The sequence below is a fragment of the Odocoileus virginianus genome, chromosome 8, assembly GCF_023699985.2.
Source record: "Odocoileus virginianus isolate 20LAN1187 ecotype Illinois chromosome 8, Ovbor_1.2, whole genome shotgun sequence".
Taxonomy (NCBI): domain Eukaryota; kingdom Metazoa; phylum Chordata; class Mammalia; order Artiodactyla; family Cervidae; genus Odocoileus; species Odocoileus virginianus.
Window position 1 is genome coordinate 73,014,378 of NC_069681.1, and position 16,461 is coordinate 73,030,838.

Consider the following 16,461-nt stretch of genomic DNA (forward strand, 5'->3'; position numbering starts at 1 on the left):
TTATATTGAGTGAAAAAAATCCAGTCTCAAAAGTTACATGGTGTATGATTGCACTTTTAGAGAAATCTTGAAAGAACTCCGTTACAGGAAAAGAGAATAGATGAGCTACTGCTGGGGATCAGGTGGGTGTGAATATAAAGGGTAGCATGAGGCAGATCCTGTGGTGATGAGGCGAGTTTGTGTCTTTTATTGGAACAGGTCTGTATCTTGAATACTCTGGTAGTTACATGAGTCTACACAGGGATAAAAGGTTACAGTGACACATACACACACACACACACACACACACACACACACACACATGCATGTAAAGCTGATGAAATCTGAATAAGTTCTGAATGAGTTGTACCAATATCAGTTTCCTGGTTTCATATTATCCTGTGGTTTTATATAAGGTGCTATCTTTGGGAGAAACTCGGTGAAGGGTTCACAAGAACTCTGGTAAATATTTTATATAACTTCTTGTGAATCTATAATTATTTCAAAATAAAATATTTAAAAATGTATTTCCACAGGCAAATTTAAAGCTTACACAGATATTTTTAAAGTTAGGATGGTAGTTACAAGATTCACTCCCATATTTTGGCTACTGTAAATAATGTGCCCATCAACAGATGAATAGATACAGAAGGTGTGGTATGTATACACAATGAGATATTACTCAACCATAAAAAAGAAAGTGATTCTGTCATTTGCAACAACATGGATGGGCCTAGAAAGCATTATGCTAAGTGAAATGTCAGACAGAGAAAGACAAATACTCTATGTTATCACTTATGCGTGGAATCTAAAAAAGACAACAAACTAGTGAATATAACAAAAAGGAAGCAGACCCACAGGTATAGAGAACAAACTGGTGGTTACCAGTGGGGAGAGGCAAGTCGGGAGGGGTGAGGGAGGGGTATGGGAATAAGAGACACGAACTACCCTGTGTAAAATAACCGTATACACTTGAAATAAATATAATATTGTAAGTCAACCATTAAAATGAATTTTAATCCATTAAAAACTAATAAATAATAATTTTAAATTAAGTAAGTAGCAAAGATATATTGTTTAGTACAAGGAAACATAGCCATTATTTTAAAATAACTTTAAGTGGAATATAATCTGTAAAAATACTGAATCACTATGTTGTATACCTGAAACTGTAATATTGTGCATCAATGATACTTCAGTAATAAAAGAAAGATTCACCCCAAAACCCCATTACCCTTATATACTACACACTAGAGAAAACATGCTTTCTCAGAGGCAATAAAGGCATGACAAACTTTAAGATTTCATGAAAACTGTAGTCACGGAACTCTTCTTTGGTCCACTTTCAGGAAAAAAGGAGGCCCCGCTGCCAGGCGCTCTGCCAGTGCAGGGGACGGGAGCCGGGGTGGGCGGCGGGGCCGGCTGCAGCGTGGGAGCCACAGCTCCACGGTCCCCAGCACGGAAGGAGAGCAGGTACAGGTTCTTTCCATGGTATTTTCTTGACAAGGAAGCAACACTCGTGAAGTTTTCTTGTCCCTGAAAACTTGCTTTAACCACCAGTGCTAAGTACAGCTGAGACAAAAGGAAAGAGCTGGTGTTTGGAAGAAGAAGGCCCATCCCGGCCCCTAGTGGGATGTTAGGAAGACAGCAACCGCCTTGGGACCAGATTTCCAGCGTCAGGAGGAAAACAGTTCAAAAGCACAGAGATTTCTGATGCCTCTGATCACGAGAAGGATCTGGAGCTGGCAGAGACACACTTTGGTTCCAAATAGGACTTTCTTTTTTTTTTTTAAACAACAGATTATGTCAGTAAGTCATCATGATGTTGGACATATTTTGCTTGCCGTTTTTTATTAAATTGATTTTATGTGAGCCACAACTTATGTAACAGCATTATGTGACATTACTTATTGAGATAAATAAGGAAAACACTAAACTATCAAGCTCCACATTAAAGACAAGACCTCACACCACAAGGAAAGAAAGCATTGCTTACCTCAATGATGTATAACACGACATTCTTATAGAAGCAATACAGTATGCATTTGGTCACTCGAAAATAATTCCAAGCTCCATGAACCAACAGAAGCTTCTCCAAGTAGCTAAACTAAAAGACAAAAATAACAATCAATGAAGTTCAAAGGAACCTACCACTTAGTGACAAACCCCACAAAATGTCATTTTCCCAGGGTTTGCACCTCAGCAGTTCCCACTCCACAGGACAGAAACAGAATGAAACCTACTCCCAGACAACCCGACAGGACTCTTCACTATAAAGGAGTTTTTCAGATCTCTGTGAAATTAACTTTTCTTATTATTAGAATAAATAAATAAACATCACTTTCCTGCCCAGAAAATCCTGCTTATATTTTCACTTGTCACAAGAAGGCTTAGAATTTGATCTGATCCACATCTAGGACCTTAATTGTGAGAAGGGACTCAGAATTACTTAATGAAATAAGATCCTGGAAGCAAGAACATCAGTCACTGATTTTTCTGTCTGAGCAGGTGCACGTAACAAAGTCTTACAGGAATCAGTTCCCCCCATTTCCTATAGTAAATATATAAAGAGAAAAATTAAAGTTTAAAAGGAGGTAACGTGTGATTTCTGCAGCACCCCTCAGCTGTTTTCCCTCATTTGGATTTTCCTTTTCCGTAACACTTAACATCTTCAAACTAAGTGAGGAACATGCCCAGGGTGTGAGAGGCACTCAATAAACATTTTTTTTAGGATGAAAGAATATTCAGAAGCATTATTCCACAAAACAAGGCAATTTAGTAATTTAGTGACTATGAAAATTAAATACTGACTTTAGAGTGACATAAGTTTCTATATATTAGGGGGAAAAAAACCCAGCTTTTCAAAAAAGACTGCTAAAGAGTTTCAAACAGGATGGTCAGGATGGGGAGGGACATGACGAGTCATAAACGAGTCAGACACTGAAACAAGTGAATTCAAGAGGGATGGCTTTTGTTTTCACCTAGACCGTGATATTAAAAGTCATTATAGACAACATTCCTATTTTTGGCTTTGCAATGATTTATTTACAGGGAGAAAAAAGGACATTGTAAGTCAAAGTTGTATTTTTTGGTATGGTTTTAAAATATTAAGAAGTTTAGAGAGGAAGAAGGGAATAATTTACTCTTTTCTGAGAATAAAAAGATCTAGGCTGTGAGCAAAGTGTTACACTGGTCCTCTCTGAGGAAGGGAGAGTCATGCATTGCAAGAAGTGAAAAGGAAAGACAACAGACCCTGGGCAGCAGTCCATCTGAGGGCAGGGGGATGGGACAGATATAGAAGAATGTCTGCTAATGGCCCTGAGGACAACATTCGAGGGAGTATGAAATGGCCCACACCATGGTGGACACCCTCTCCCTCTCTCCAGTCAAAGTTACTCTCAAGGGAAAGAGAGACAGAAAAAAGCTGATGGGGCTCAAAGTGGTTTCCTTAACCTGAAATAGCATGTTAATAAAAGGGGGGGGCAGAGCATGAGTCAGACCAGCCTCTTGCATCAGTGCCTGGCTTCGTGAGGCAACTTAGGTGGGTGGAAGGGAGAAAAGAAAGCCCTGGGATCCTGCCCTTTCTGTCTGATCATGATTGCAGCTGTGATTCTAAACCCCTGCAAGATATGGTATAAAAAGAGAAGTGGAAGAGGAACTAAAGCGCCTCTTGATGAAGGTGAAAGAGGAGAATGAAAAAGCTGGCTTGAAACTCAATGTTTAGAAAAACTAAGATCATGGCATCCAGTCCCATCACTTCATAGCAAATAGAAGCGGAAAAAGTGGAAATAGTGACAGATTTTATTTTCTTGGGCTCCAAAATAACTGGATGGTGACTGCAGCCACAAAATTAAAAGATGCTTGTTCCTTGGAAGAAAAGCTATGACAAACCTAGACAGTGTATACAAAAGCAAAGACTTCACTTTGCCAACAAATGCCCATATAGTCAAAGCTATGGTTTTTCTGGTAGTCATGTACATATGTGAGAACTGGACCATGAAGAAGGCTGAGCACCCAAGAAATGATGCTTTTGAGCTGTGGTGGTGGAGAAGACTCTTGAGAGTCTTGGACAGCAAGGAGATCAAACCAGTCAATCCTATAGGATATCAATCCTGAATATTCATTGGAAGGACTGATACTGAAGCTGAAGCTTCAACACTTTGGCCACCTGATGGGAAGATCCAGCTCATTGGAAAGACCCTGATGCTTGGAAAGACTGAGGGCAAGAGGAGCAGGAGGCAACTGAGGATGAGATGGTTGAAGGGCATCACTGACCCAGTGGACATGAATTTGAGCAAACTCTGGGAGATAGTGAAGGACAGGGAAGCCTGATGTGCTGCAGTCCAGGGAGTCACAAAGAGTCAGACAAGACTTGGCAACTGAACAACAACTTAAAAAGAAAGGGTTTCCCAGGGGGCTCAGTGGTAAAGAATCTGCCTGTAATTCAGGAGAAGCCGGAGACATGGATTTGATCCCTGGGTCAGGAAGATTCCTTGGAGGGGGAAATGGCAACCCACTACAGTATTCTTGCCTGGGAAATCCCATGGATAGAGGAACCTGGAGGGTTACAGGTATGGGGTCGCAAAGAGTCAGACACAACTGAGCAGACATACAAGGTAAAATACAGTGTTTAGAGATGCACAATTGGATAAATTGTAAAGACAAAGAGGAACTTTAAGATGCATAAAACTACGTGAAAGGAGCCAGTGTGAAAAGACTACTGTGTGATTCTAACTATGGCTTCATGGAAAAGGCAAAATTACGGAAACAGTAAAAAGATCAGTGGTTTCCAAGAGTCATGGCGAAGGGTGGAGATGAAGAGGTGAGGGTTTTAGGGAAGTGAGGCTGCTCTGTGTGATACTACAATGGTGGATACATGTCATTGTTCATTTGTCCAGACCCACAGAATGTACAACACAAGGAAAAATCCTAGTGTAAACTGTGGGCCTTGGGTGATAATGACTGTCCCGTAGGTTCATAAGTTATAACACATGAACTGCTCTGGTAAAGGATGTTGCTAACAGGGAAGGCTGAGGGGGTGCGGGCTGGGGGTGCAGGAATTACCTGTACTTTCTGTTCCATTTTGCTGTGACGCTAAAACTGCTCTAAGTAAACAAAGTTGAATTTTTTTAAATGCCTGCCAAAAGGCAGTAGTATCTCCTTAAGAAAAAGGGAGGGGGGGTGGATAGGACTATTTTAAGTCTTTATCAAGAGATACCACAAAGCAAAGCACACACAGACTGGAGAGACTGGGGACCTGGAGGTTATAGGAGCAGAACTACAGATTCTTAGGGGCAGCAGTTTTGAAAATTTCAAAGCTGGAAAGGGGAGGCCTTTACTGCTGCAAGGGCTTCTCAGGTGGCGTTAGTGGTAAAGAACCTGCCTGTCAATGCAGGAGACGTAAGATATGTGGGTTCGATCCCTGGGTTGGGAAGAGCCCCAGGAGAAGGGCAAGGTAACCCATTCTAGTATTCTTGCCTGGAGAACCCCATGGACAGAGGAGCCCGGCAGGCTACAGTCTAGATGGTCCCAAAGAGTCAGACACAACTGAAGCGACTTAGCATGCATGCATGCATTACTGCTGCAAAATGCGTCAGCACAAAACTAAGGAGATAGGGTAGAACCTCTGTATTCTATTACAAGCTAATCACTAAAGGGATCTTGCCCAGAAGTTTAAATTATACGTAATGGCCCATCTCTAGGAACCCTGCCTCCCAGGAGAAGCTAAAATACCTATTGGTTCAGCTCACAGTCCACCTGTGAATGGCTGCAGGGAGGAAGAAGTTAACACATCCCCCTCCAGAGGTTGACCAGAACCAGGACTTTATCCCCTCCCCTTTTAGTATAAAATAAGCCTGAATTCTGACTCAGGCAAGATGGTTCTCTGGGACACCAGTCCAGCATGTTCTCAGTCTGCTGACTTTCCCAGTAAAGCCACTATTTCTTGCCCTAACAACTCCTCTCTCCATTTATCAGCCTGTGAGCAGTATAGCCTTCAAACAAGGTACTGATAGTTTCCAACTGAAAGCAGCTTAGAGATCAGGCTAAACCTTGAGGGTAGACCCGAGGTCTTCAACACTCCCCATGTCCAGCTGGCCACCCTCACCACTGACCTGAGCAATGGAATAATCAGAGTTGTTGGTGGCCAGCATGCCTTCATTCCCACTGATGCCCACACCCACATGGGCCGTCTGGATCATCCCCACATCGTTGGCACCATCCCCGATGGCCAGGGTGATGGCCTTCACCTGCTTCTTCACCACATCCACTATCTCAGCCTTCTGGAGGGGAGATAACCTGAAAAAAAGAGAAAGAAAGAAAGAAACAACCATGTTTTCTTGTTTTATTTTGGTTCATTTTATTCATCCTGTTCTAAAAGGCTTTACAAAGGAGTCAGCAATAATCCACATACAGTCACATTTAAATGGCAGTTACTGGTAAGTTTTCCAATTCATTAATTAATTTCTTTACAGATACAAGGAAGTCCCTACCCATCACTCATTTATTCACTCAGTCAGGAAGTTAGACACACACTTCTATCAAAAACAATAAGGGTACACAGGGTTTCATATTCCAGTAAGCTAATGACCTCACTTATTCTCTTCTCTCAAAACAATTCCTAATAACTACTTTAAATTTAACCTTTTCAAATTTCAGGTGAGATTATTATAAACTGAGCAGATAGAAGGTTTCTTTGCATGTTTCTAGTATGTTTCATAACATGCTCCAAAATTTAAGGTAGAAACACAGTTGGGAAAAAAAAAAAAACCTTCACTTCATAATGAAGAGAATACATTCAGTTAACATCACTACATTGTGGGTATAATATGAACATTTTCTGAAATAGAGATGGTCAGAAACCATTTGTAAGTCTAGTTCTTATCAAGTAACACTGGTTCTTTTACTGGAATACTTGCACTGATAATAGCTTCACCATTTAGTCTGATGATCACTTTCATGTTTAGATTATGATATTTGTAGAGGGGGAAAAACTAATCAATTTAATTAAACTCAAGTCTGACTCTTCATGTGTGTGCATGCTAAGTCATTTCAGTTGTGTCCAACTCTTCGTAACCCTATGGAGTGTAGCCCACCGGGCTCTTCTGTCCTTGTAATTCTCTAGGAAAGAATACTGGAGTGGTTGCCATGTCCTCCTCCAGGGTATCTTCCCAACTCAGGGATTGAACCCACATCTCTTATATCTCCTGCATTGGCAGGTGAGTTCTTTACCATTAGCATCACCTAAGAGAGCCCCTGACTCTTCATATCTTAATTCAAATCTTAATTCCATCCTCTTGGCAGTCAAGTTCTCCACATACCCTCAAGTCCTTCACTCACTCCTTAATGCAGTTCTGCACCCTTTACCAAAGCTCCAAGTCTGTTCTGACCAGTTAAGAAGAGAACTGGATGATCATGATTCTGATTTTGGATCTTCTCACTCATATATGAAAATATAGCCTAAAATAACATTAGTCTTGTAATAACTATCTGTTAACTGAGCAATAGTCAATTAACTCAATAACCACCCACAAATTCATTTTCCTCTAGGTCTCAGTGGTTTGGTTTCAAATTTGCCCCTCCCTGTAAATGACCAGGGCCTTTGTTGTACCTGGACTTCCCTGTGGCTCAGACGGTAAAATGTGTCTGCCTGCAATGTGGGAGATCCAGGTTCAATCCCTGGGTTGGGAAGATCCCCTGGAGAAGGAAATGGCAACCCACTCCAATACCCTTGCCTGGAAAATCCCATGGACGGAGGAGCCTGGTAGGCAACAGTCCATGGGGTCACAAAGAGTCGGACACGACTGAGTGACTTCGATTTCCTTTCCTTTCCTTTCCTTTTGTTACACCTGAAAGATTTCTTTCACTTAGCCAATACATCAATAAATAACGTACCAAAATAATGTACCGCTGAAAAATTATAAACTGCTTTTGAATAAATCTTAAACCTGATAATTAGAATTAAATTCAGACCTTGCATTTCAGTTTGAGTGCATATTTTCTCAGTAAGGTAGTTTGTCTCTGAGAAAAACTTATATTTCCATGTCTATATTTTCTTTCCATTAAAAACTATGAAATATAGCAGGAAAAAAACCAACAGTGAATATATTCTTACCTACAACATAATACTGTTCTGCACGAGAGGGCCAAATTAAGGAAGCACTTCTTAACTTCAACATGGAGGGCATATTTCAATGTTTTACCATCTATGATTAGGGCCAGGTCATTTTCTTTACCTAACAGTGCTCCAAGATCTTGGCAGTTCTGATTAATCACTTGTTGTGTTGCCTTAAACAAAGAGGGGTAAATTATCTTTTACCATTTTTAATATAATTAAAAAGAATTTCTGAGTCAAGATAGTAGATTAAGGCATATGTCTACCTCCTTGTTCCCTTTGAAAATCTCACAGAAATTAAATTTAAAAGTAGATAAATAACATGAAAGGGTGCTTGAGATCATTAGTCATCAGGTAAATGTGAATCAAAACCACAATGAGATACTACTTCATACCCACTAGCATGACTAGAATTAAAAAGTCAGATAATAATGTGTTGATGAGGATGTGAAGAAATCACAGTTCTCATACACTGAAGGTCAGAATGTAAAATGGTGCAGCAACTTGGGAAAATAGTCCAGGAATTCCTCCTCAGAGTTAGTGAATGATCCAACAATTCCACTTATCAGTGTATATACATTCAAGTGAAATGAAAGCATGTCTGAACAAAAATTTGTACATGAATGTATAAGCAGCAGCATTATTCATAATTGCCTAGAAGTAGAAATAAGCTGATGAATGGATAAATAAAGTGTATACATACAACGCAATATTCCTTAGCTATTAAAAAAAGATATGAAGTACTATTGCCTGGTACAACATGGATGAACCTTGAAAGCATTATGGTAAGTTAAAGAAGCCAGTCACAAAAGACCGCCTGTTAAATGATTTGTTTAACATAAAAGCCCAAAATAAGTAATTCATTGAAACAGAAAGTAGAGGAGTGTTGTTTAGGGGTGGGGCAAGGAGGGTCAGGGAGATGACAGCTAAAGGTACAGAGTTTCTTTTACAGATGACGAAAGGTTTCTAAAATGATTCCGCCATTGAATGCATGTATCTGTAAATACAGGAAAATCTCTTGAATTATATTAAGCAGGTTAATTTTATGCCATGTGAATTACATCTCAATAAAGTTATTTTTGAAAAGGTGTATAAGTAGGAGAATCTTTAGTTGGAAAATATGGAAAAGTGTTCATAGCAAAGAGGAAGTTCAGAGAAATTTTGGGAAAATTTTAAAAGATGGGAACAGAATAATGGGGTGAACTTCCATAAAATTGGGTATCAAGGTTCTAAGAGAGAAGGAAATATGCCCAGAGCATTCTCCATCGCAAAAGCCTAGCCTCCGAGGTTAAAAACTTTACCAGAGCCTTATCCCACCTGGAGGGAAAGTCATTTACCCAACTCCAGCCCCATGTGGTCTCCTTGTCTCACCTATGGGGAGAAAGAAAGCACTGAGAAACACTTAAGACAAAGGGGTACAGTTTCTCTTGAAGACTGAGATTTAACCTAAGATTATAGAGCTTCCCTGGTGGCTCAGATGGTAAAGTGTCTGCCTACAATGCAGGAGACCAGGGTTCAATCCCTGGGTCAGGAAGATCTCCTGGAGAAGGCAATGGCAACCCACTCCAGTATTCTTGCCTGGGGAATTGCATGGACGGGGGAACCTGGTAGGCTATAGTCCATGGGGTAGTAAAGAGTTGGACACGACTTCACTTCCTTCACTATAGAACACTTCCCTGCCCACATACCTTACCACCACCCCCAATGGGCTGTAAAAACACTGTGAAAAACACTGTAACAGAAATGAAAAATATCTTTTATGGACTCAACAGTAGACTGGACACAGGTGAGGAAAGAATTAATGAACTTGAAGAAATTTCAATAGAAACTTCCTAAACTGAAGCTCAAAGAGGAAAAGAAGAGAAAAAAAACAAAACAGAATATTTAAAAACTGTGAGACCATTCTAAAGATCTAGCATACAAGCACCTGCAATACCAGAAAGAAAAGAAACAGAGGACAGAAGGAAAAGTTTGAGTGCTAATAACTGAGAATACTCCAAAATTAATTACAGACACAAAACATAGACCCAGGAAGTTCAGAAGACACCAAACAAGGTAAATGCCAAAAATCTACACCCAGGCATATCAAAATAAAACTGCATAAAACCAAAGGCAAAGAGGAAATCTTACAAGAATCCAGAGTGGAGGGAATACCTTACCCGTAGAGGAATGAAGATAAATAACAGACTTCTCGGCAGAAAGCTTGCAGCCAAAAAGAAAGTAAAGTAAAACATTTAAAGTATTGAAAGAACAAGAAATCCCAACCTCAAATTCTATATCCAAGGAAATTATCTTTCGAAGTGAAAGAGAAATAAAGACCTTCTCAAACAAAAACTGAGAAAACTCCTCACCAGCAGATTTGCTCTGTAAGAAATATTTGTAAAGGTTTTTCACAGAGAAGAATAATGATCCCTGTTGGAAACTCAGATCTACATTTTTTAAAAAAGGAAGTGTGTCAGAAAAGGAATAAATGAAATCTATTTAAAATTATTTAAAAATGAGTCTAAGAAAATTATACAGTAAAAAATACTTTATAGAACTAGCCTTTTAAGGGCAAGGATGCTCAATATTGGATTCCAAATTCCTTTCATTCTTGCAATGTAAATGCATTGATCTTTTCAAACTTTTCATAACTATTCATAAAGACTGCTATATAGACAAAGTTTTTTCTCCTTTTTCCATTGTAAAAATGAAGGATCTGAGTCCTAGATTGGTATGACACTGGGGTGGGTGGGGGGGTGGTGGTTATTAAAGGACTAGACTCACACAGAGGGAGGAATATTGGGAGCCAGGGGTGACAAGGAATAGAAAACCAGTAAAAATTTCAATCTTGGGAAAAGAATCTTGGGACAAACCTAGACTTTCCAATGGACTTGAGTGGGAGTTAAAGGCAACCTTATGTAGGTTTTAAGGAGTTGAGTAACCTTCAAGTAACAAGTTGGTTACATTCATATTAAATATATATTTAAAAATTACTTACCTCTAATGAATTTGCATTCAATTGGATACGAGGCATTTGACCTGATAACAGTTTACAGGAATAAGCTACAAAGAAAGAAAGAAAGAAGTCATATATCTGAAGGCTCAGTGCCTTACGTGAGCTCATTAAAAAAAAAAATCTATTTATATTCTTCCTTTATCATACTTTCTGCCTTATGACTATTTCAAAGCCCAGTGGCTCAGCACAAAAACTGACCGAGAAGTAGTAGATGGATAAATTTCTGATAATTTTTAAAATTAAATTTTTGTACATCAATAACTGATGATTCTTAAGGGACAAATTTTCTAAAAATGATTTAAATCTTCATACAAATCAGTTTCATGAGAGTTGGAATTTAAATATAAATTTATACAATATCATTTTAATGTTTTCTTTGAAATTTCCTGAAACTTGTGTAGATTTCAAAAACAAAAGTAACTTCCTGATTTGTATATAATTCAAAATGCCTATATGTATGTATTCTACTGTAGTCAGTACAATTACAAGGAGAAAATAATTTTTCAAGGCTCTTCATTAATTTTTGGTTTATCTGACACTTCCTATGTAACACTTCTCTGTTCTTTTCCATGGAATATGATTATCATTAAATTTCTATTTTGAAACTTGTAGGTATTCGCTTTGTCTTGTTATATTTTTCAAAACTAGAGATACTAAGATTTTCAAAGAATTCTAGTGACTTCCTGACATGTTTTATTGTAATTTCCACTTACATTTTCTGGTAAGTTACTGGGGTAGTTAACTGCCTGAATGCTGGCAGCTCCTGTCCGAGCAATCAGGTTAGAAATTTAATATTTGTGCAGGTGCTCAGGGACACAAACCAGAAATAGACGGGAAAGCCAACTTCCCACCAAGGATCCCGGTGCTGCCCCCATGAGGAGCCCTCTTCCCTGAAGCCACTGCTGCCCGAACTGGCTGAACCCAAACAAAGGCTAAAATGTTTCCATGTATTATGACCAAAATGCAAATCAAATCAGCATGCAAGTTCTGAGTGCTTACTGATACCCAGCTTTATGCTGGGTGCAAAGGAAGATTTACAACAGAATATGTGATAAGCCTCTTAAAACCCAAGGAAGCAAAGCTAACATAAAAGAAAACAAACCACACACACATTCATTGGTAAACCAAATGTAATAGTACATTTGCTGCTGAGGTCAAGAGGCCACAGATTCATGTCGAATCATGTTATCAGAAAACTTTCAGAAGCTAATAGAACTAGAACCTGGTCTAGGAAATATGTTAAAAATGTGTGACAATAAACCTTTGTTTTTATTTCTTGCTGTTGACAAAAACAATCCTAACATATTTGTTCCTGAAAGTAAGCCTCCTGCTAAATTCTTAGCCAAATTTTGTTTGAAACCGGTGTCAAGACTATATGTAGCCTTTTAACTGTACCATGTTAGCCAACTTTAGCTCCTGGAGAGATGATGGTAGTTAAAACTGCCACAGTATTCATAAAGGCAGGAGCTAACATCTATGAAGCCCTCACTCTATCTAATACACCAGCTTAGAAAAACCTTCACGGACTCCCTTCCACATAATCATCACAATCAGCAGACGTGTATTGCAACCGTTTTAATAATGAGAAAACTGAGGGTTAGAAAAGCCCACAAAGGCACGGGCTCATAAATATAGAGACAGAAGATTCAGGTTCAAACCTTGGTCTTTATAACTCTGAAGCTTGACTTTTCAACCACTATGCTTGCTATGCATTTCTCTTCAATGATGTTGGCTCTCAGAACCAGCTCTCAATCTTTTTCCTCTTTGAATTATTCCTCAGCCATTCAAACTCATGAAAGAAACACGAAAGCTCTCTAACCAAAGCCTATTGCTTTTCTGGGGGAAAAAGCAAGAGCTCAAAAAGCCTCTAAGAAAACAAATTATATCAGCATATACCAGGCAAAGTTGACTGACTATCTTTCTACTGGTCTCCTTGCATAAGTAGCCTGTAAGGGGTGCAGTAAAGTCCAATCTGAGAAGGAAATGGCAATCTACTCCAGGATTCTTGCCTAGAGAATCCTGTGGACAGAGGAGCCTGGTGGGCTGCTGTCCATAGGGTTGCAGAGTTGGACACGACTGAAGCTACTTAGCATGCATGCATGCATTGGAGAAGGAAAAGGCAACGCACTCCAGTATTCTTGCCTGGAGAATCCCAGGGACAGAGGAACCTGGTGGGCTGCTGTCTATGGGGTCGCACAGAGTCGGACACGACTGAAGTGACTTAGCAGCAGCAGCAGCAGCAAAGTCCAATCTAGGACCCAGAACTTAAGGTCGGAGGATAGCAACCTGCAGTCAGTCAACAGACATATATTGTTTTGCCCTTACAACATGTTACACATTAAGCAACGGTTATAAATCAGGATATTTCATATCAAAGCACAGAATTGCGATTATCTTCTAAGAGCTAAAAACCTGTGCCAACAGTGGGTACTCATTTCCAGAAGGCATGGCTTCTCTGGCTGCCCCTCCAGGGGGGCCAGTGCTCCCCCATGGACTCCCCCTCCAATTGTGTGTTGCCTTTTCCCTACATATGTATGATTGTCCTCTGCCCACTACATGTGTGTTCTGCCCTTCACTCTAGTTCTGCCGGTTCTTCCCTGTGTTTTCAACCCCTGCTCTAAGAAACTGGAGACAGTTTCCCTTCTTTTTTCAAAAGCACCATGGTTACTAAACAGTCATTTGAAAATAGGTACAATTCAATAAAGCAGTTATTGAATCAATCCAGTTACTGAACGCAACTGGATTGAACGCAATCCAGTTATTCTGAGTAAGGGGTCCTTCATGTGAAATGTAGATTTCTGGTAATAAAAATAAGTCTCATTCGATAAGGATAAAAACTCTGCTCTTAACAGTAGCTGCTGGGTCTCATCTAGGTTGAGTTTCAGTCCTGAGCCAAAGAGACTATTGAAGTCTCAGGTAAAACAAATGGTTTCAGGTAGTGGACCTGGCAAAGATGTCATTGAGGAAGGTGGTAAGAAAGCAATTGTCCCTTTTTATGGTGCCGGGCCAGCTGAGCCTCTTCACAAGATATGCACTAAGTTACTGTGGTCATTGACTGCATGGTTCTCGAGGAACACGGCAAGACACATTAAAGCAGAAATGTGAGAGAGCTGGAAAAAGGAGAGCATGTGGATGGTATGTTTCCAAATGTTTGCCAGATGGATAAATGACTGCATGGTGGTCGGACCTGCTTTGTGAGTCTTTCATAATTACATTAATATCTGACATTCCCAGAGGACTTGCTAAGTGTTTTACAACAACTTCACGGGAGTTACCTCAGGGCATTTTCACAACTCTATCAAGTAAAAACTATTATCATCCCCAATTTGCAGGCAGGAAACTGATGTTTAGAGATGAAATAGCTCCTTCAAAGACAATCAACACTACATCAATTCTGTTCTCTTCTGGCTACCACCCTAGGTCTCTGCTCCCTTCACAGCAAAATTCTTTGAAAGAGTCATCTACTCTTACTGCACCCATATCAATGACGGCTGACAGATTAACCCACCAAATGTGCCCCAAGTTTATACTGGCCCTTGAAAAATGCTGGAGGTAGGATGCTAACCCACATACAGTCAGAAATCCACATGTATCTTTATAATTGGCCCTCCATATCTGTGATTCTTGGGCTACAAGGAGTCCCTTAGACAGCAAGGAGACCAAACCAGTTAATCCTAAAGGAAATCAACCCTGAATATTCATTGGAAGGACTGATGCTGAAGATGAAGCTGCAATATTTTGGCCACATGGTGCAAAGAGCCAACTCGTCAGGAAAGACCCTAATGCTGGGAAAGATTGAGGGCAGGAGGAGAAGGAGACAAAAGAGGATGAGGTGGTTGAATAGCATCACTGACTCAATCACCAGTAGTCAGGTATGAATGTGAGAGTTGGACTATGAGGAAAGCTGAGTGCCGAAGAATTGATGGTTTTGAACTGTGGTGTTGGAGAAAACTCTTGAGAGTCCCTTGGACTGCAAGGAGATTCAACCAGTCCATCCTGAAGGAAATCAGTCCTGAATATTCATTGGAAAGTCTGATACTGAAGCTAAACTCCAATACTTTGGCCACCTGATATGAAGAACTGACTCATTGGAAAAGACTATGATGATAGGAAAGATTGAAGGCAGGACGAGAAGGGGAAGAGAGAGGATGGATGAGATGGTTGGATGACATCACTGACTTGATGGACATGAGTTTGAGCAAGCTCCAGGAGTTGGTGATGGACAGGGAAGCCTGGCGGGCTGCAGTCCATCGGGTTGCAAAGAGTCAGACACACTGAGCAACTTAACAACAACAATCTGTGGTTCTGCATGGTGCAATATGGCAATATGATAATATGTGCCATTGAGGGAAAAAAATCCGAGTACAGGTAGACCTCTCAAGTCCAAATCATGTGATTAAAGGATCCAGTGGAGTCCCTCCCCAATATTCCCCATTACATCCCAGTACAAATGACTGCCATCTCTTGTATAGGCTTATACAAAAGTGTCCTAAATGACCTCCTGCCTTCCATTTAGTCCAGTTTCCACACAACAGCAAGAAGATATTTTTAAAACACAAATTAAATCATATCACTCTCCTGCTCAAAACCCTACACATTTCTTCCTGTGGCCTGACAAGCTCTCACCTCTGCTTTGCTCCCCATACTCCACCCATGTTGGCCTTTCCATTGCTGCTCAGATAAGACACCAGAGCCATGTGCTCACCGTACATTTGCCTGGAACTTCCCCAGTGATTGCTCCTTCTTCCAATCTGGGTCTCTGCCTCAAATGTCACCTCCCTAATGTGTTTTCTGTCTCATTACCCCTCTATCCATGACTATTCCATGCTTTGTTTTGTCTTAACACTTACTGCAATAACATTACAACAGTTGGTGATTTGCTTGTTAATTTTTTGTCTTGTAGATGTAGGACAGAGACTTTATTACTCAATTTTCCATTCCCAGATCCTAGAATTTTCTGGCACATAGCAAGGGTCCAGTATTTGTTAAATGAATGAATATAGAGTTGACAAATTAGCAGAAACATAGTTTAAAGGGTGTCTGATGAATACAGGGTCATTTCATAATATGTGTTAATCTAACCAGAGCTAGATACCATGATGATCATGAAAAAAATAATAATTTCAATCCCTTCTTATGATCATAATTTACATATTCATGGCTAAAAGTTGATTTTTAAACTCCTTTTCCTTTTTAAAATATTTATTTATTTGGATGCAGTGGATCTTAGTTGTGACATACAAACTCTTTAGTTATGGCAAGTGGGATCTGATTCCCTGACCACAGATTGAACCCGAGCCCCCTGCATTGGGAGTGCAGAGTCGTGACCACTGGACCACCAGGGAAGTTGCTCAACTCCTTTTCCACACAT

At 40.0% G+C, this 16,461-nt stretch overlaps 1 protein-coding gene across 3 annotated transcripts in view; it reads right to left on the reverse strand.

The window, feature by feature from the left end:
• The window catches only part of LOC110143381 (phospholipid-transporting ATPase IB-like), an 80,903-nt gene that overhangs the window by 23,871 nt on the left and 40,571 nt on the right, over positions 1–16,461 (reverse strand). For all 3 annotated transcript variants that reach the window (XM_070471695.1, XM_070471694.1, XM_070471696.1), the window contains 4 exons: positions 11,073–11,137; positions 8,093–8,265; positions 6,093–6,276; positions 1,976–2,086 (listed from right to left, as the gene is read on the reverse strand). In XM_070471695.1, coding sequence (XP_070327796.1) covers positions 1,976–2,086; positions 6,093–6,276; positions 8,093–8,265; positions 11,073–11,137 — 533 coding nt within the window. The remainder of the gene's footprint in view (positions 1–1,975; positions 2,087–6,092; positions 6,277–8,092; positions 8,266–11,072; positions 11,138–16,461) is intronic.